This window comes from Scomber japonicus, chromosome 17 (genome assembly GCF_027409825.1).
Source record: "Scomber japonicus isolate fScoJap1 chromosome 17, fScoJap1.pri, whole genome shotgun sequence".
Classification (NCBI taxonomy): domain Eukaryota; kingdom Metazoa; phylum Chordata; class Actinopteri; order Scombriformes; family Scombridae; genus Scomber; species Scomber japonicus.
The window spans coordinates 7,500,198-7,521,544 of record NC_070594.1 but is presented as its reverse complement, the minus strand read 5'-3'; the positions used below and the strand labels follow the sequence as shown (position 1 = coordinate 7,521,544).

The 21,347-nt window shown below is 39.8% G+C and overlaps 2 protein-coding genes across 2 annotated transcripts in view; both read right to left on the bottom strand.

Moving 5' to 3' along the window:
- Nucleotides 1-5,071: 5,071 nt before the first annotated feature.
- Nucleotides 5,072-15,444, bottom strand: LOC128377022 (cleavage and polyadenylation specificity factor subunit 3-like). Its single transcript, XM_053336900.1, has 18 exons — nt 15,317-15,444; nt 14,340-14,403; nt 14,136-14,233; nt 13,599-13,727; nt 13,302-13,479; nt 13,007-13,096; nt 11,473-11,623; nt 10,307-10,482; nt 10,063-10,221; nt 9,569-9,715; nt 8,688-8,840; nt 8,295-8,403; nt 7,720-7,818; nt 7,247-7,341; nt 6,766-6,853; nt 6,072-6,138; nt 5,659-5,755; nt 5,072-5,392 (listed from the first exon to the last, which is right to left on the bottom strand). The coding sequence occupies exons 1-18, from the start codon at nt 15,385-15,387 to the stop codon at nt 5,303-5,305; spliced, it is 2,061 nt and encodes a 686-aa protein (XP_053192875.1). The 5' UTR covers nt 15,388-15,444; the 3' UTR covers nt 5,072-5,302.
- Nucleotides 15,445-18,316: 2,872 nt separating this feature from the next.
- The window catches only part of asap2b (ArfGAP with SH3 domain, ankyrin repeat and PH domain 2b), a 42,341-nt gene continuing 39,310 nt past the window's right edge, over nt 18,317-21,347 (bottom strand). The window contains exons 25-28 of the mRNA XM_053337465.1: nt 20,680-20,741; nt 20,466-20,530; nt 19,291-19,410; nt 18,317-18,406 (exon numbers count right to left, since the gene is read on the bottom strand). Coding sequence (XP_053193440.1) covers nt 18,332-18,406; nt 19,291-19,410; nt 20,466-20,530; nt 20,680-20,741 — 322 coding nt within the window. The 3' untranslated portion in view covers nt 18,317-18,331. The remainder of the gene's footprint in view (nt 18,407-19,290; nt 19,411-20,465; nt 20,531-20,679; nt 20,742-21,347) is intronic.

Sequence of the window (21,347 nt, the reverse complement as noted above, 5' to 3'; positions counted from 1 at the left end):
ATTTAAAGTGTTATCTTGGAGGAAAGAACAGAGCTGCAATAAACTAATTATTTTTTTAATTATCAGTTTTATCTAATAACTCACAGGTGATGTGAGATATTAAATATATTCAGTTTACTGTCACACAGACTAAATAAATTGTAAAATATTCACATTTGAGAAGCTAGAATCTGTGATATATTTTTTAACATTTGTGCTTGAAAAATGACAGAAATGATTAATCAGCTATCAGAATATTTGGATTAATAGTTGCAGCTCTAAATATGACAATGTGTTTGTAGAGTCTACTGACACTGACAGCTTTCTACTGTACCAGCCATAAAAATAACAAACTTTTTAAACTGCATCTTTTTGTATTTAACTAACATCAAACGATGAATCTTCAGCTTTTATCTTCATTTAAAAAAAAAAAGACTTTCAAGCTTTAAAGAGTGAATACAGGAACGTCTGATTATATAAAAGTCAAACTGCACTGAACGTGTTTTTATAGCTTTAGATAAATATATTTAGTTTGAGTCTGATCTGATCTGAAGGTTTTAAACTAGAACCTTTTCAGTGTTAGTGCCTTACTAAAAAAACTCTGTCATTTAATGCTGCAAAAACTATTCAGATATATATTTGTGGTAATATATTTTTTACTCATAAAGCCACAACGTGTACAGTTTTTTATTATGTGATAATTCAGATGCCATTAAAAAGATTGCTGAAGAAGAATGAGACAATCAGAGTTGGGGATGAGTAGATTAGAACAGTATCTTTTTAAAGCCAAGTTTAAAGCTCTGCGTCAACTCGCCGTAAAAAACTGTAACTACCATAGACTGTATAAAAGAAATGGACGTAACATCCGTGACGTCACCCATTGGTTTGTGGACTGCTGCTCGGAAGCCGATAGTTTCGAATCTAGGCAGCACCATCTTGAAAATTTCAGGTGCATGCTGGGAAAAATAAAAACATGGATTCTACTCATATGGGCATGAGGCGGGGCCATGGGGGGAGCGGGGAGGTTGCGAGGGTCGGATCTCGAGGACATTGGGCAATCAACCTGTCAATCAGGACGTAGCCACGCCCTAATGCATGCCCTGCTTTATCGTCAAATATAAAATCAGGGAGGCCAAAATGTCCCAAATGAACATCATACTGCATTGAAGAAGGCGTTAAACTAGCGATTGAGACCATAAACACATTTTGAAAACGTTTACTGAGGTTAGAAATCAAGTGAGAAGTTGGTGAATTCTCCATTGACTTGTATAGAGACGGAAGTCCTTTTGACACCAAAACAGTCGCCCCCTGGTGGCCTTTTGCTAGAATACAGTTCTAAGTTACTTCCGCGTTGGCCTCGTTTCAGAGGACCGGAACTCCTCGCCTGGTCACTACGTGTAATTTCTGACATTTTGGCTCTTCCAGTTTCCCCCTCTTGTCATACTGGCATTTTTTAAAGTGTTGGAGTTTCGTCATTTTGCAATAAAAGCATTTGTTGGTCTACGTCAATCATCTCTGACTTCCAACAACACTCTTTCCCTCTCTGTCGCCAATCAACGACTATCAGGAACCTCACGCCCCCTAGTGTTTTGGTGGTGAATTGCACAGCGTTGAGGTAACAGCGTACCTCCGGTGTCAAGTTGATGCAGTACTTTAAACATGGCTTTATGTTACCAAACCCTCGTCAAACCCCAAGGTACCCAGAAAACATTTCGTGGTATCGTCAACCCGTTCAATCCCAGCCTATTTATTGCTTTTTTTTAAAGGCAATTGTTGACTCGTACCAGAGCGTCTGTTTTAGTTTCTACCACTAGGAGTCGCCACTGTTTTCATCATTTTAAACCAATAACAATAGGTTTTATTTTGGGAGGATACTTTAACCCTTTTTTTCAATTTTATTTTTTGTGCATTTTATTATTTTAATTGCCAGAATATTTATTGTTTTGGGTTGTTTTTTGTTTTTTTTTGGTAATTGTTGACTCGTACTAGAGTGTCAATTTTAATATCTACCACTAGGAGTCGCCACTAGTCACATGTTTAAAGTTAAAACCAAACTTTGGTGAAAAATACAGATTTTCTTACAGCTGTTTTCATCATTTTAAACCAATATAGTTTGTTTTCTTTTGGGAGGATTCATTTTATTTTATTTTATTTTTCAAGTGTTATTTGTTGTCTTGTGTTTTATTATTCTAACTGGCAGTTGGACTGTTCTTATTCTAACTGGCAGTTGGACTATTCTTATTCAAACTGGCAGTTGGACTGTCATTATTCTAACTGGCAGTTGGACTGTTCTTATTCTAACTGGCAGTTGGACTGTTCTTATTCTAACTGGCAGTTGGACTGTCATTATTAAATTCTTATTATTATTATTTTTTAAATGACAATCAGTACCAGTACTTGATCACATGTGCCTTCTCTTCTTCTGTGGTTATTTAAATGCACTAGTCAGTATTTTTGAAATGTTTTGTGCGGCAGATTCAGTGACGTTTGTTGTGTTTGTGTTCCTGTCGTTATATATGCAGACGATCGTTTGTTATATTCTATTAAATGTTCACTGAGTATTAACCCGTATAAAACGTCTTTATTTTATGTTTAATGCCGCTGTGTTTACGTGTTAGATTCGCTGATGTTCAGTGAGTCTGATGTTGTGTTTACTGTCCGATTTTAATGTCTGTAAAGTTTGTTTTTGAACAGTTATGAGCAATAAATTGTTGAATAAGAAAAAATAAGAACGTCCTGTGATGTGATTTTTCTTTCATGTGTTGTCAGTGTGCAGCTAAATGAATTAAAGGCTTTTTTATGCCATATTTTTGACTCTCCTACAGTTTAAGAGGTTGTCATATTTTCTTAAATCTCTGCAAACCGGCATCTTATTGTTGCTAATGTGTTTCTCATCAGCCCAACACTTCCTGTCGTCCTCCCGGGTCAAATTGACCCCATCTGTTTTGACTGTTCCATCTTTCCTTTCCTCCCTCCCTCCTTGTCTCTTTCTTTAGGGGACCTTCCTCTTTTCCTTTCTCCCTCCCTCTCTCCCTCCTTCCTTCTTTCCTCCCTCCCTTCCTTTTTCCTTTCCTCCCTCCCTCCTGTTCTTTCCTTCTTCCTCCTTCCCCTTCCTTCCTCCCTCCCGTTCTTTCCTTCTTCCTCCCTTCTTTCCTTTCTTCCCTTCCTTCTTCCCTCCCTTCTTTCCTTCCTCCTTCTTCCCTTCCTTCCTTCCTTCCTTGACTCGAGGACAACAGGAGGGTTAATAAAGAGCTTTAATGCCTGATACAGTTGGTGTTATTAATATGTAGGATTAGTCTTTCTGTTCCTCCTATCATCGTCTAAAATTGCAGAAGAACGCTATTTCTACTTCGTTAAAGTCTTAAAGTGGAGAAAAACATCAACCTGAAACAATAATTAAAGGTTGAATATGTAGAATATTTATTAAAAGCTATATTTTTTTAAAAATAATGCAGCCACGGGGCGTTTTGAGGGGTACAGAATGAAAGTATTGCTTTTCCATAAAAAAAAATATTTAGTCTGAATTAATATTTTTAAAATTTTTTGACGGGTTCGACAATGACGTTCTGACACGTTCTGTGTACACAGTACCAGCCATTTAGCGGCCGGAACTGCGGGTTGCCAGGGTTGTCTGTTGTTCCGGCGCAGCTACTGTAGGCTGGCACTGGGTGAAATGGAGTTGTAAACAAACACGGCTGTGTTGGACTTACTAAAACCAGCGTTTTTTGCTCTCAAGTACAACTTTTCATCACAAAACTTCGAAGGTAAAACAGAATATCTGTTAGTCGCTGTAAATAAGTGGTTGTTTACCTTTGTATGCTGCTGGTTCACTGAGTTTTTAGCGCAATAATAGTGGTACTGTTGAACTCGCCAGGGTCTTAGCTTTCATATGAGATGCTATTTGTTTGTGTACCATGAAGTATCAAAACGGTAGCAATGGAAATGTGGAGAGTGGGTTGACTTTCTGACGCTATTCGGATTTTGATATTTGATCATTAACCTCTTAACGCACGCTGTTCCGTTCACGGGACGGGACAGATGTTAGGAGGTAGCCACACGTTCTTCTGAATGTTTTAAACACCAACCCTTAAACATATATACTCATGCCGTACATTGTTGGAAAGCTTAGATTGTTCTGATTCATTCAAGACCACTCACGACTTATATGGTTGCTCACAGCCGTAATAGTATTACCGATTAGCTTGGCTAGCCACTCAGCTAAGTGAGAAAAGCTATGATGCCTACATACCTTCAAAGTCTTCCCTTTATCCACAACGATCATCTTATGACACAGGACTTTATGTACAGCTCGCCAAGTATCCATTCTTGTGAAATATGAAATCCGTTTCCATAAAACCGGAATATTTTCCTCAATATGTCCATGTATTTAGTCCAACACGTAATGTAATAACACAAATAACAAACCATATACGGTCCGTTTACGTCATTTCCTGACCTGCGCGTCCATCTCAGACTACACGTGACTAGATGTTTACGACCGTGAGCCTCTTCTGCTTCTGACGACACCACACACAAGCCAATCGGTGTTTAGGATTAGGCAGTACATGCAGAGACATTGCTGCTACTCCCACTGGCGTGTTACAATGTAATGTACCTCGGTGGTTTCAAGTCAGTTACAGCGAGGGTATGTTCGCTTCCTGTTTTCAAAATAAAAGCACCAACTCTATCGTTATGGTTTTCTTCATAATAAAAGGCAACGGGTGTTTTATTTTGTGAAAATGACCGGAAGTGCATTACTCGCTACGGCTAACTTGAGTGGCTCCGAATTCGCAGGAACAAAACTTTAAGCAGATGTTATTTGGACAAATTAGCGTCACATTGTGGATCTAAAGGGCTACTTTCTCGCCTATAAAGGTTAGACATGTGGATAAAGTGGTATATTTACAGAGTTAGAGCTAAAATAAAATCTGGCACCGGACCTGGCAACCCGACTGCTGGAATTACTTTTTGGTTGTTGCGACTACGATCTCAAGACATTAGATGGCGTTGTTCTGCTCATTCTACATATTCTACCTTTAAGTTCAGTCGAGTCCGATTTAACTGAGGAAACAAACTCAAAACTCGCTGGATAAACATTTATAAAGAAATTCACTTTATTTTGAGGTTTTTTCAACGTAACTAAAAAGTAGAAAAACAACCAGCTGAAAACTCATGATCCGTCCTGAAGGTGACGATTCCTTTGGAATCATGTTTCTAACAAAGAAACCGTCTTTGTTAAAGAAGTTCATCATCATCATCATCATCATCATCGCTCAGACCACAGAGCGGACAGGAGATGACATCACAGAGGGGGTGTGGCCTGTTAGAAGGCGGGGCTGAGAGCGTCGTGGAGGCGATGAATGGCGATCTCGATCATTTCCCTCAGAGTCTCGTCCTCCTCGCACGTCACCGACTGCGGGTCAGGACACGGAGGTCAAAGGTCACACAGGTAAAGGTTGTCATGGTGTTGAGAGACGGATTAACAGACAGACCGACAACTACAGCAGTGATTTAAACTAACAGGACTGGAGTTAATTTATATATTTTTTCTAAGATGTGTAATTTTATTCTAATTGTAGGTTGAAAATTAGCTTTTTAAATGATCTCTGGTCATTTATTCTGTTAATGAGCATCACAAAGACTTGGTTAGAAGTTAGACTAGAAGGTTTTTGTACTCACTCTGGTTTCTGGGTCGATGGACGCAGTGACTCCGTCCACCGTCACGCTCATGTTTTTACTGTCTTTGAAATTCACGCAGTTGTCTCCGAACATGTCGCTGCAACACAAAATATTAGTTAGTATTCTCCTTTTCTGCATCGTGGCTTTAATAATATGACAACACAGCAGCAGTTTAAGTCATTTTAAAGTTGTTGTTTTTTAAATATACTGAGAATAAATCAAATTAAAGTAACTGAATAAAGGAAAAGTTTCATTTAAAGTTAATCATTTCTATAATTTTCCTGTTTGAAATCTCTCTTTTAAAGGGTTTGCTTGTTTTAAACTGCAGTGAATACCAGGTGTGCAGGGCTTTGATAAACATCTGGTTGTTAGAGACACATTTTCTAATATTTGTCTGAGTGAAGTGAACTCACTGCAGCATGAGCACCAGTCTCTCCACAAACACGTCCATGTCGAAGGTTTCCCGTTTCCCTTCAAGAACTGAAACAAGCAAACATAGAAGAGTCTTTCTGTTAATTACTGTGGTGTTCATACAATTTAGATATATGTATGTGGATAAATCTGTATTAACCCTCCTGTTGTCCTCGAGTAAAGGAAGGAAGGAAGGGAGAAAAGGAGGAAGGAATGAAAAGAGGGAGGGAGGAAGGAAAGGAAAGGAAAGGAAAGAATAAATCTGTATTAACCCTCATGTTGTCCTCGAGTCAAGGGAGGACGGGAGGAAAGGAAAGAAGGAAGGAAGGAAGGAAGGGAGGGAGGAAAGGAAGGAAGGGAAGGAAGGAAAGGAGGGAGGAAGGAAGGGAGGAAGGAAGGAAGGAAGGAAGGAAGAAAGAAGGAAAGGAGGAAGGAAGGGAGTAAGAAGGAAGGAAAGGAGAAAGGAAGGATGGAAGGGAGGAAGAAGGAAGGAAAGGAGGGAGGAAGGAAGGAAGGACTGAAGGAAGGAAGAAGGAAGACGGAAGTAAAGGAGGAAGGAAGGAAGGAAAGGAGGGAGAAAGGCCGCCGGAAGGAAGGAAGGAAGGGAGGAAAGAAGGAATGATCAAAACAGACGGAGTCAATTTGACCCGGGAGGAAGACAGGAAGGTTAAAAACTGTGTTGTGTTAACTTCTTACATTTCTGTGCAGTGGGGTTGGATTGGACCTCCAGGACCACCGTAGCGACGGCGTCAGCGTACATGTCGTTTAGCGGGTTGGCGACCCACTGGAGAGAATTAATCGAGTAATCAATTAGTTGATTGACAGAAAATCACCAACTATTATGATAATTAAATAATCCATTTTAGTCATTTGCAGGTTGGTTGCCGCTCCTCATATGAGAAGATTTAAAGCTTTTGTGATATGACAGTAAATTGAATATCTTTGGATTTTGAAATGTTGACTGTACAAAAAAAGACATCATCAAAAAGACAGCATCTATAATTTCAATCCATAATGGAAATAATTGTTAGTTGCGGCTCTAAATATGGGATTCATCTTCCTGCTTTAATGGAAGGATTTCAGTATGTTAGACTTCTGTGTAATTAATCAATTTGTTAAAAAGTCCACAACCTAAAATAATTAAAACTGTCAAACATGTGAGGGTCGTGACTCTGACCTCCAGCAGCACCATGCCGGCTTCATGAACCAGAGTGATGCTCTTAAAGATCTTGATGGTGATCTTCTCCGCTCCGTCCACCTGCTCCACGTCTCCTGCAAAACACACACACGGACACAGATTTAACAACTGGAAACATTATGATTATTATTTAATGAGTAAATCTGTTGTGCTTACTGTATAAACATCTATGTGTTGTGCAGTTATAGACACTGAATACTGAGTTTTCCTGAATGATGACGGCAAATTAACTTCACTGATTTCAGTCAATTGGACATTAAAGTGAAAATAAGTAAAGTAAGTAATGGTTAAAATCAAACCATTAATAAATAAATCAGCAAATGATTCAATAAAAATGATAAAAATGTTAGTTGCACAAGCTGTAAACCCTCCAGAGTGGACATTTCCTCATCCTCCAGTAAAGAAACAGAAGCTTATAAGTGCTGATGAGGTTTTGGACACGCTGGACTCACCTGCGAGGCTCCGCAGCTGGCTGACCAGCAGGGAGATGGGTCCGCTGTATGGGATCGCCTGACTCTGCGTCACCGTGCTCATACAGAGGTCTGTGTAGTCTGAACAGAGAGAGGGAGGGAACGACAAATAGTGTGTCAGGAAACAACGAAGGACACAGGAGATGTGTTCAGGGACCCCAGGAGAAAAGCAGGAAGGGGAATTATAGACTCAAAAGGTTTAAACATACTGAGGTCACAGAGATCAGAGGGAAGGAAAGAAGGAAGGGAGGAAGGAAGGAAGGAAGGAAAGGAGGGAGGGAGGAAGGAAGGAAGAAGGAAAGAAGGAAAGGAGGAAGGAAGGGAGGAAGAAAGAAAGAGGGGGGGAAGGAATGTCCTCATTTTCCTAAAATGTCCTCACAATGATAGCTATACAAGTAAACACACACACACACACACACACACACACACACACACACACACACACACACACACACACACACACACACACACACACACACACACACACACACACACACACACACACACACACACACACACACACACACACACACACACAGAGAGAGAGGGGTACTGACTGGAAAGGTCGGAGGGCGTCAGGATGTGATAGTTGAAGTTTCGTTTGACGAGGATCCCGGAGACCCGCTGACCCTGAATGCACTTCTTATCAGCCAGAGAGCCCATCACCTGCAGCAAAGCATGCTGGGAGTTAAAGAGGCTCAACACACAAACAAAACAGTCCTGATGGCTCACAGAGAGACGACAGCTGGAGCTCTGACAGGGAGCGGGTTTTTGAAGATTTTCAGTAAACTAAATTTCTCTTTTGATATTTTTATTATTTTATAAGAAGCAATGTGAAAATTATAATTAGAGCATAAAAAATTAGTTTATTAATTAATGTATTAACAACTCAATTAATTACAAACTGTTAGAATATTTAATCTAAAGTAATCTGACGGTTTCAGACGAACCTTTGCGAGTTTCTCTCCTCTGAAGTTGAGCGTGACGGCTTCGGTGTTTCTCGGGTTGTGAACTTCGATGTCGACCTCGTCGTTGTCTTCGTACTCTCGGATCAGAGCCGCTTTCAGACGAGCCATCTCGTTCTGCTCGCCGTGGACCAGAATCTGAAGACGACGACGGCAACACAGAGAAAACATGTGAAGCTTTATGGAGCTTGTTGCTCGTTTATGTTTCTATGCTAAAAGGAAATATGATAACAAACTTAAGTTTCTGTTAATTGTTCATGTTGTTTAATCCTCTTTATTAACCTTCCTGTCGTCCTCCCGGGTCAAATTGACCCCGTCTGTTTTGTCTGTTCCTTCTTTCCTTCCTCCCTCCCTCCCTCCCTCCTACTTTCCTTCCCTCCTTCCTTCCCTCCTTCCTTCCTTCCTCCCTTCCTTATTTCCTGTCTTTCTTTCTTTCCTTCCTTCCTCCCTTCCTCTTTTCCTTTCTCCCCCTCTCTGTCCTTCCTTCCTCCCTTTCTTCTTTCCTTTCCTGCCTTCCTCCCTTCCCTTCTATCCTCATCCCTTCCTTCCTTCCTTCTTTCCTCCGTCCTTCCTTCCTTCTTTCCTTTCCTCCCTTCCTTCCGTCTGTCTGTCCCTCCTCCCTCCCTCCTTCCCTCTTCTTTTCCTTCCTTCCCTCTTCCTCCCTTCCATCTTTGACTCGAGGACAACAGGAAGGTTAAACTAATTTATATTATCATGCCTGTGCCCCAAAGTGCAAAAACTGTGGAAAAAAACTATGTTTAAGAAAATTAAAATAAAATGAACAAATAAGAAATTGACAGCTGACTCTATGAGGTCATGTGAGGGCATGTGAGGGCATGTGAGGTCATGTGAGGTCATGTGATTACCACGTGCGGAGGTTTGAGTGCTCTGATGAACTCGCTGGTCTGTTGGTAGTCAGTGTGAGCAGAGAAGGAAATGTAATCCACCGACATCTTCAGAGGAAGCTTCTGACCCGACATGGTGGCGATCTCGTCGGGCTCCGTCATGATGTGCTGAAACACACACAAAGACACACACACACACACACACACACACACACACACACACACACACACACACACACACACACACACACACACACACACACACACACACACACACACACACACACACGTTAATCAGCAATACAAACTTATTTATCTCATACTGGTCCTTTATGCAGCCCCTCAGTTCAGCCTCTGTCTCCAGCTCCTGTCTCTTTTATTTTATATATGTATTAAGAGATTCACTGATGATGATTAGTGTTTTTATTAACTTCTCTCTTCACTAATCTGGACGCTAACCCTAACTCCCTTTTCTTCTCCATTAGTGGATGTTATTTTCTTGGGTCCGAGCTCACCTTAGCGAGTGTTCCCTCCACGCAGTATCCAGCGATGATGACCCCGTTCCTCTTGTCGGTGCACCAGCTCTCAAACAGCTCTCTGGACAAACCGCTCTGCATCATACCCGGAGACGCCATCACCACGCTGGGGCCGATGTCGTCGAAGTGGTCCATGCTCTAAAACCCAAAAACACACGGACGTATTAACACTAACCCCAACCCTAACCCTTGATCAGCTGTTCCACCGAGCGCTCTCACTGACCTTCAGGTTGCTGATGTGCTTGAAGACGAACGGGTTGTTGATGTTGATCGCTTTGCGGATCTTGTCGTTCATGGCGTTGATGTAGGTCTGATAGACGGCCATGCACTTCCTGGCCAGAGACGAGGCGTAGTAGATGGGAATGTCGTGGAGCTCCGGATGGTTCTGCCAATACTCGTCTGGATCACACATACACAGTAGAGATCGTACTTTTAGTATATTTACACTCTATTTATAGATCAGGTATTCCTTTATTGGTCCTACGATGGGGAAGTTTACAGAGTTAGAGCTAGGACTGTCATGATAGCTAGTTCTGCTGGATGATATATTCTCCCTGAAATAATGGAGATAAACTATATTTTTGTCATTTTAAGACCATTTCATGCCATAATTGCATTTAACATGACATGATTGGTTCAAATACCATATTTACCTATGTGAGAGGTTCCCTAGTTTCACCTTAAACATTTAGAGCATACCTGCAGCCTACATGCAGGGCCCACACACCTCCAGTATATGTTTGACAGTAGGTTGATAGTTTTTTTTAGAAATGCTAGGAGTCATTTTTATATGTTGGGGCAAGTGTAATGCTCACCAAAAAAAAAGGATTTTATGAGTTAAGTAGTTCATATACACTTTAAATCAAGTTAATTTCTGTTGGTTGTAAAAAAGAAAACAAAAACAAATTTTACGAGCATCACTCAGGAGAGACTCAGCAGCCAGACATTTCTCCGCTCTCAGTTTAGTAGCAGCTGAGATTGAGGTCAAAGGTCATGTCGATGTATAGTATGATAAGTCGATAATGTAATTATTGTGACAGGCGTAGTTACAGCTACAAAAATAAAGAGTATCAATAAAGCACAATAAATAATAATAAGTACCCAAACAATAAAAACTATTGGCAATTTAAAAAACAATTTATGTACAAGAGTAATATTGGTGTTGTCAGAATGTTAATATACCTGATATTGATATTTCACAGATTTAAAGTGTAAAAAAACTCCAAACAAACATTTTAAGTAAATCTTCTTTGCAGCTGGACGCTATGAAACTCTCTACAAGTGCAGAAAATAGCGTCCACGTCCACCCACAGCTCACTCAAATAAATAACACATGCTGTTTGGTTTGAGTGTCTGAAATCGAACACACAACAGACTCGGTCATCTCACCCAGAATGAGCAGCAGCTCCTGGGCTCGTCCCAGAGCGAAGACGGGGATCAGACAGCGACCCTCTCTGTTCACGATGTCGTGCACCGTGTTACAGAAACGAGCCTCCCGCTCCTCTCGCTTCTCGTGGATGTGAGTCCCGTAGGTGGACTCCTGACAGGAAGACAGACACATATTTCAGGTATACTGTAGGTCTGCTGATATTCTACATTTTTCTCTATGTGCAAGAACCAAGAAAACATTTGATTAGATCTACTAAAAATGACACTGAGTCACTACACACACCTTCCTGATGCCAGAAACACTCATTAGATCACCAAATCAGTGCAGGGCAGTATGACCAAAAATGTATATCATGGTATTTTTCAAAATAAAAGCGGTTTCACAGTATATGACGGTATTTTTTTCATGCATAATCAGCTGTTCACAACATCTTCTACAGGTTGAGAGAGGAACTACTACTCTACTGCAGTAGATTGACTTAAGATGGACTATTTTACTGTCATGATGAGTGAATATTAGTAATATCAGAGCTGCCAACACTCCCGTTTTTCCCCAGTTTCCTCCCGTATTTTAGACTCATCTCCTGCGGCTCTCCCGTTTTGTCTTTTCTCCTGGGAGTCTCCCGTAATTTACAGCCCCAACTTTGTTTGTTAATGATAATAAGAGCACAATAACAAAGGTTTTATTTTGAAAGCTTAGACAGGAAGCCACCGCAGCTCCGTTAGTTTGACAGAAGCTGAAACACACGGTGAAATGTTTTAACTGTAAATAAAAGTGCAGAGTTTCCAGCCTGCGTCAGACGATGCTGAGTTTACTGACTAATTATTAAAAACCAGGATGTGATACATGAACTATCGTCATGGTAACTCGCTCGGCAGGCTCACATCTTCTGCTGTTTGTTGAACCGGTATACCGCCCAGCACTACACCAAATATAGATTAATTTCATCCAGTTTATTTGTTATAAACTACAGTAACCTGCTGAAGTTATTGAACCACTTTAAACACACTTATGAGGCATCTAATCGACGTGTGTGGTGAGCTTTTAGTTCAGAGACGTGTCCGCTGCTTGTTTGCAGGCCAAGTTTCACAGTCTAATTCTGTATCTGAGGTGTTTTTTACACCATCAGTAGCAACCAAGACTCAGAGGAACAACACCTTTAATGGTGAGACATGTTTCCGTCGATAGGTTTCTATTCTTCTTATTCTAAACTGCTGCAGGACAGATGTGAAGTGAGGGGCGAAGTGTGAACATTTAAGAAGAAGAAGAAGTGTACCCTTGTATGCAACTGTATCATGTATGCTAAGTTGTTTATGTGCTATATATCTTATTCTGTTTTTAGGAGGATGTTTTGAATGCTGAGCCACGTCTAAGATGATTTTCTATACAGGCTATAAAGTTTCTGAATCTGAAAAACTCAATTAAAAGTAAAAGTCCTGCAGTTAAGATGTTATTTTAAGTGACAGTATTTACGTATTATAAATCTAAATAAAACTTAAATGTACTTTAAATATGAAAAGTCAAAGTACTGACGGTGATGAGGATGTCTGGTTTAACACTCGGGATCTCAGCTGCCATCAGATGCCGATCCTCCTGACGGGAGAAATCTCCTGTGTACAACAACTACACACACACACACACATACACACACACACACACACACACACACACACACAGTTAAACACACAGATATACACACACACAGATACAGATACACACACTTCAGAAATAAGAAAAGGCTGTTAAATCAACTGCAAAACTAAAACACTACAACTACTGCAACAATAAATGATGTCATCACTCATCGGTCACATGACCAGTGTGTTACCTTGACACCGGCGATCTCGATCATGAACATGGCGGCTCCGAGGACGTGGCCGGCGTGGTAACACCAGAACTTGATGCCGGCCACTTCCTTCACCTCGTGGAAGTTGATGGTCTCGATCTTCTCCATGCTCTCCTCCAGGTCCGTCTCCGTGTACAGCATGTCGTCCGCTGAGATGTTACTGGGAAAAATAAAAGGGAAAGATCAACTTTACTTCACAAAAAAGGATAAAAGTTCATTAATTTTACTTTTTAAACCTGCTACAACTGATTTTTTGTTACATATGTTGGCCGCTCCTACCTGACTTTGACGTAGTCAGACAGCAGCCAGCGGTAGATGGCCTTGGTGGCGTGCGTCATGAAGGTGCGTCCTTTAAAGCTCGTCTTCTGCAGGAACCAAGGCAGAGCTCCACAGTGGTCCAAGTGGAAGCTGAAGGAGGAAGAGGAGGAAGGGGGGGGGGAGGGAGGGACGGGGGGGTTGCTTTAGTCTGTCTATGTATATTGTTTCTGTTCCTATTATATAAACCATAATAATAATAATAATGATAATAGTAGTTTGGGGGGGATATTGCTGTTTTTCCAACTTTCCCAAAGTCAGAAACTAATTAAAAACCTTCAGAAAGACATTTTGAATATATTTGGTGAAGTCTGCAGTGTGTCAAATAGTAATATTATGCTATTTCTGCTTAATTGTTGAGTGTTTATTGGATCAAATAACAAAATCATGATCCCATAGTCATCTGGGAGTTGACTGCAAATAAGCTAATAAACTAAGGGGGGGTAAGAGGGGGTAGAGGGGGTTTGCCTGAGGGGGTTTGTCAGTTGTTGTTGAACTCACTGGCTGATGAGCAGCAGGTCGATCTCAGCTGGATCAATGAGATCGATGTACGGCAGAGCGTCCATCCCCTCCAGACCAGGATGGATCCCACAGTCCAGCTACATACACACACACACACACAGATTGTTTTACACACTCTGCACACCAACAGATTTTCATATTTACAGCTGATGTGATGAGTAATAACAAAGGAAGAAGTGTTACCATGATTTTTCGTCCTTTGAACTCTAGGATGATGCAGGACCGTCCGACTTCCTGTCCGGCTCCCCTGAACACACACACATACACACACCTTCACTCTCATATCTGCCAAATATCCAGGACCTTGATTCCCAAAGCACCTTAAAGGCTAAGATGACCCTAATACACATCAACACAGGGTTCCCACACATTTTTACCAATGAATTTTCAAAACCTTTCCATAATATTTTACCCCATTTCCAAGTAGTTTAATAAAGGTTCCTGCCCCAGAACATTTTTAACAGAGTCATTTTCCTGTATTCTGTATTCTGGTGCCTTTTAACATATGTTTTGACACTTTGATCTCACTAAACAATGGGTGCATGTTATTATTCCATCCAGAGGAAGCGTTTGGCACGAGATCACATATTAGAATATATTAAAAAGCTAAATATAGAAGTAGATTATTTATATATTCATCATAAATGAATCTACTGATATTTGACATGTTAAAAGTGGGGGGTGGTCCAAGTTCAGCCTGTCTTATATCCTAATCCCAAACCATTTCCAGGCCAGGTAAACAGTTTTTCTGATTTCATAACTTTTCCATGAATTTCATGACCGTGGGAACCCTGACATTTATTTGATTCCCAATCAAGACACACGGGTAAAAACATGCTTTAAATTGTTAAAATGAACTTTAAAACTGTTGTGAAATGCTAAATAATGCGATAGATAATGCAATTAATCGCCTTAATATTAAAACATGACGCACTTAATCTCTTTATTTATGTTAATTAACAAACATATGTTGGTGGAAAAGAACAATAATTATATAAAACCTTCATTTATAAGAGATAATTATTAAATCTGAACTGACGAGCAACATTTACTGATTAATTTCAACTCTTATAAAGTCACGTGTATCTTTATGTTGGTGTTATTAAACATTAAAACTCTTCATTTTGACTCTTTTAGTTGATTAAAGTCATTAAACTCACAGCGGACGGATCAGCAGCTGGTCGCTCTCCTCCGCGGGAACACTGCTGTCACTTTTACGTTTAGCTGCCATCTTTTTTAACTCCAATAAAACCCAAATATATTTAATAAAACACTCAATTTAACTCCACATTCTTCTTTTAGCTTCAGTGCAACCCGCTCTGAAAGCTTTGTTTATAACTTCCGGTTCGGTCTTCGAATGTGTCCGTGTTGCTGCAAGTAGCGGTGACGTTGGTTCCGCCTTTTCCCCCCCGTCTTTTGTATGTCCATCGTCTTTTTTAATGTTTTTATTTAGTTTTTATGGCTTTTCTTACTCCTGTCTCATTGGTTGTATGTTTTCATGCCTTTGTTTTTAATGTTTGCATGTTTTTTTTGTATTCTGTGAAGCACTTTGTGGATTTTATTTCTGTGAAAGGTGCTATAGCTAATATCATAATTATGTACATTTTTGTCTGCTAGTCTGCGCTATATTTACTTATCCTGTTTTAATATATTATTTTTACGCATTAATATAACTATTTACCTTAATCTAATTATACATATGTGTATACATGTTTGAAGGTATGTGTATGCATGAATGTGTAGGATGATGTATAGAGGTATGTGTGTTTTATTACTTATTTTTATTTTTATTTATCTAGTTCATCATTTAATTAATTAATTATGATATTATATGATATTCCTCTTTAGTTTTCATCTTTTTTCTATTTTCCTGCCAACTTCTAGAGCATGAAACTACAAACTGATCCATTTCATGTTATTGTTCTTTGGGGATTAGATTTCTCTTATGTTATACTTTTAATTGATTTTATTTAAGTCTAATTCTGAAATATTGGAAAGAAAAAGCAGTTTTATCCATATTTATTCTGAAATTTGCAAAATAAAATATTTTTTTATTAGAAGAAAGGAGGAAAATAAAGCTAAAATGAGTCAGTAAAATAATAAATTATCACTTATATATCAAAAAAATAAAGGATTTGCTGCATTTCTGTTTTATATCATTGTAAAAAAAATACATTTAAATAATTAATAATTAATTTGGCTTTTACTAAACAAATTATATTTTATCTATTCCCTTTTTTCTGTTTTAATTCTATTTTGACCTCTGATTTAATATCTGTACTCCTTTATTATGTTAGTCTCACTGTATAAATAAACAATCTTTTAATTTAGACAAAAACAGACATTTGAAGGCTTCACTTTGAGTGCTGGATTAAGAAAGAAATATTATTTGCAGCAGAGGAAGGAAAGAAAAAATGAAGAAAGGAATAAATAAAAAGGAGGAGATGGGATGAGAAACAAATTTAATTAAATGAGGGGAACAATAAAAAAAAATTGGACAAATAAGAAAAGAATAGAAAAAAGAAAGCGTGTGTATTATTAGAAGAGATCAAAAGAGAAAGATCGGTTCATTTAAAGAACATAAACACAAAGTTTGAGTGTTAAAAGAATCATTTCGAATGTTTTTTAATGACACTGTCTTTCAACACAATGAGAGTACAATAAAATCAAAGTTCACATTTTACCCTCCAGTTAAAATTTCTCATATAAAACATACAAGCCAATCTTCAGCCATCATGTTAAAAACTATAATTAAAAATCACGTTTCCAGACTGGAGTCTCGGCCGTTAACCCATTTATTATTATTATTTAAAAAAAAAAAAAAAAAGACAGCACAGATTTCTGCTCTTCATCTTTTCTGTTGTTGATGAGTTTGGAAGAAAAAGCTGCAATGTCTCAGATATGATAGCTGGATCGTCTCTGAGCTCTAAAAAAATGTTTCTCTGTTTTCTCTGTGGTGGAAGTATCGTAACAAAAAGAGACTTTGGCTCTAAAAACACTGTAATGCTGAAACTTAGAAGACTTGATTTGACTCATTTTGGACGACGGAAGCTTCAAATTAGCTTCAGATCAACTTTTAACCCTCCTGTTGTCCTCGAGTCAAGGAAGGAAGGAAGGGAGAGAGGAAGAAGGAAGAAGGAAGGAAAGGAGGGAAGGAGGGAGGAGGCAAGGAAGAAGGAAGGAAAGGAGGGAGGAAAGAAGGAAGGAGGGAAGGAAAGAAGGAAGAAGGAAAGGAGGGAGGAAAGAAGGAAGGAGGGAAGGAAGAAGGAAGGAAAGGAGGGAGGAAAGAAGGAAGAAGGAAAAGAGAGAGGAAGGAAGGAGGGCGGGAGGAACGGAGGGAAGGAAAGGAAGAAGAAGTAAAGGAGGGAGGAAGGAAGGAAAAGAGGAAGGAAGGAGGAAAGAAGGAAGGAAAGGAGGGAGGAAAGAAGGAAGAAGGAAGGAAAGGAAGAAGGAAAGAAGGAAGGAAGGAGGAAAGAAAGAGAGAAGGAAGGAAGAAGGAAGGAAAGTAAGGAGGGAGGGTGGAAGGAAAGAAGGAAGGAGGGAGGAAGGAAAGGAGGGAGAACAGAAAGAGAGAAGGAGAGAGGAAGGAAGGAAGGAAGAAGGAAGGAAAGGAGGGAGGAAGGAAGGAAGAAGGAAAGAAGGGAGAGAGGATAGAAAGAGACTAGGAGGCAAGGAAGGAAAGGAGGGAGGGAGGAAGGAAAGAAGGAACAAGTCAAAACAGACAGGGTCAACCCGGGACTGTGGATTTAGTTATAAGTGCTTCATCGTCGGGATCGTCTAATGGTCAGTACGAACAGGAAGAACGATTACAGCACGAAAAACAGCTTTAATGTTCATTTCAGACTCTTGTTTTGAGACAGACTTGGAAAAACTGTGAACCTCTCCTTTAAAATTTCCCCGACAGTACCTTTAAAGTTTTCCCTCTCGCTCTCACAGTGTCATAAATATTCTGCGTCATCTAGATCTAGTATCTCCCCCCAAGAGTTCTGCAGGTTCGAACAAATCACAGACGGCAACAACACGGACGATGACATCATGAGTCGGTAAAGACGGAGGAGGTAAAGTGTGAGTGAAGTCGGCAGTCTGTGTTTCCTTTTGCCGGGGGGGGGGGGGGGGGGGGGGGGGGCGATCCAGACGGTGAATAACAGGAAGTAGATAAGTGACCAGGTGTGATGTCACTCTGTGATAAAGTGAACGAAGGTGACGGGAAACACTCCTCGTCTGGTCGGATCTCCTTCGACGTGTCCGACCTGAAACACGGCAGAGACGAGAGTCATGAATCACAACATCTCCACCAGCCACCTTCTGAAAACACATCTGTGTATCAGAACTTTGTTTTCTCTTCTTTCCTCTCCCATTAATCATCTCAGCACCCCTCACGTTTATCTGCTGACCCTTTGGAGGGGCCCCACCCCTAGGTTGGGAACCACTGGACTAAACTAGCTAACTGTATATAAAGTAGTATAAACTAGCTAACTGTATATAAAGTAGTGTAAACTAGCTAACTGTGTATAAAGTAGTGTAAACTAGCTAACTGTATATAAAGTAGTATAAACTAGCTAACTGTATATAAAGTAGTGTAAACTAGCTAACTGTATATAAAGTAGTATAAACTAGCTAACTGTATATAAAGTAGTGTAAACTAGCTAACTGTATATAAAGTAGTATAAACTAGCTAACTGTATATAAAGTAGTGTAAACTAGCTAACTGTATATAAAGTAGTGTAAACTAGCTAACTGTGTATAAAGTAGTGTAAACTAGCTAACTGTATATAAAGTAGTATAAACTAGCTAACTGTATATAAAGTAGTGTAAACTAGCTAACTGTATATAAAGTAGTATAAACTAGCTAACTGTATATAAAGTAGTATAAACTAGCTAACTGTATATAAAGTAGTATAAACTAGCTAACTGTATATAAAGTAGTATAAACTAGCTAACTGTAATACTGCATACTACATCACTCATAATACTGCAGTACTTTTACTTCAGTAGGATTTCTCATGTAGGATTTTAACTTGATGAAGTATTCTTACGCTACTTTCATAAGTAAAGGACCCGAGTACTTCTTCCACTGCTCCTGTATTCATGTATCAGTAATCAATGTCCGTCTGTTTCCTGTCTGATCACTCACCCACCAATCGTTGTCCTCCTCTCCCTCCACCACGATCACCTCTCCCTCCTCGAACGTCAGCTCATCTGGATTATCAGCGTAGCAGTTATAGATGGCTTTAACCCTCTGAGGCTTCTGCTTCTACACACACAAAGACACACACACATACAGTTCAGTTTAGGTTGGTTAAGAGACATTCAATTATCCCTCCTGTTGTCCTCGAGTCAAGGAAGGAAGTGAGGAAGAAAGAAGGAAAGGAAGGAAGGTAGGAGGGAGAGAGGAAATAAGGAAGGGAGGAAGGAAGAATGAAGGAAGGAAAGACAGGAAATAAAGAAGGGAGGAAAGGAAAGAAGGAGGGAGAGAGAAAGGAAAAGAGGAAGGAAAGAAGGACAGAGGAAATAAGGAAGGAGGGAAGGAAAGAAGGAGGGAGGGAGGAAGGAAAGAAGGAAGGCAGGAAAGAGAGCAGGAGGAATGGAGGAAAGAAGGAAGGAGGGAGGGAGAGAGAAAGGAAAAGAGGAAGGGAGGAAGGAAGGTAATGGGGAGGAAAGAAAGAGAGAAGGAGGGAGGGAGGAAATAAGGAAGGAACAAAGGAAAGAAGGAAGGAAGGAAGGAAGGAAGGAAGGAAGGAGGGGGGAAGGAAAGAAGGAACAGTCAAAACAAACCGGGTCAATTTGTAACGATTGTTTTAATTATCAATCAATCTACAGATCATTTTTTAGATTAACCGATTAGTTGTTTAGCCTATAAAATGTCAAAACATGGTCCAAAGTGTTGATTACTGTTTCCAAAACCTAAGATTTAACCTAAAATGTCTTATTTTATCCCAACGAACGGTCCACAACCAACAAAAAAATCAGTTTCTATCATAAAGGACTAAAGAGGACAGAAAATATTCACATTTAAGAAGCTGGAATCAGAGACTTTGGACTAAAAAATGACTCAAAACGAAATGTATTATTAAAATAGACTCTCTATGATCTAATCAACTTATCAAATGATTTTTTTCTGCACAAACAAAAAGCTAAATATTTTTTTCCTTTACTGGAAACGAGCAGATTCAGAGTCATTCAGTCTTGTTTTTGTGCGTGAAGTGAACCAAAACTCAACAACTTAATGCAGAAAGAAGAAATGAAGATGAAGATGTGTGTGGTTCTGCTGCAGCTCTGTCAGTGCTGGTGTTGCGTTTAAGGACTCACGGGAAACGCGCTTCTGGGTTTGGGTGTCGGAGGACCCGAACTTTGAGGGGATGTGGCCGGAGAACCTGCAGGGAACAGAGAAAATAAAGTTATATAAGTGTTACAGTAGTATTATGTAGAGTGTGAGTGTGTGTGTGTGTGTGTGTGTGTGTGCGTGTTTGTGTGTGTGTGTGTGTGTGTGTGTGTGTGTGTGTGTGTGTGTGTGTGTTCGTACCTCTTTTGTCTTTCACAGATTCAGTCCTAACAGGCGGTCTTATTGGAGGACGTTTCCCCAATCTGAAATAAGACAAAATAAAGCCAACTGGTTCACTTTGAATCAAACACACTAAATCTCATTAAATCTGACCAGTACAGACCAGTAAAGACCAGTACAAACCAATAAGGCCCAGTACAGACCAGTACAAACCAGTATGGACCAGTACAGACCAGTACAAACCAGTATGGACCAGTAAGGACCAGTACAAACCAGTTAGGACCAGTGAGGACCAGTACAGACCAGTACAAACCAATAAGGACCAGTACAAACCAGTAAGGACCAGTAACGACCAGTAAAGACCAGTAAGGACCAGTACAGACTATGGAAATCACTTTTTAATTGAAATTTGAACGTTTTTTGAACGTTGAAAGTGTTGAAATTCAAGTTTAACAGAAGTTGTAAAAGTAAAGAAGGATCAAATGGTTGATTGTTAAGTAATCTTTACCTTTTAAATCTTGGAAGGAAGGAAGGAGGAAAGCAGGGAGGAAAGAAGGAAGGAGGGGAGGAAGAAGGAAGGAAAGGAGGGAAGAAAGGAAAGGAAAGAAGGGAGGAAAGAAGGATGAAGGAAGGAAGGAAAGGAGGGAGGAAAGAAGGAAGGAGGGAAGGAAGACGGAAGGAAGGAAAGG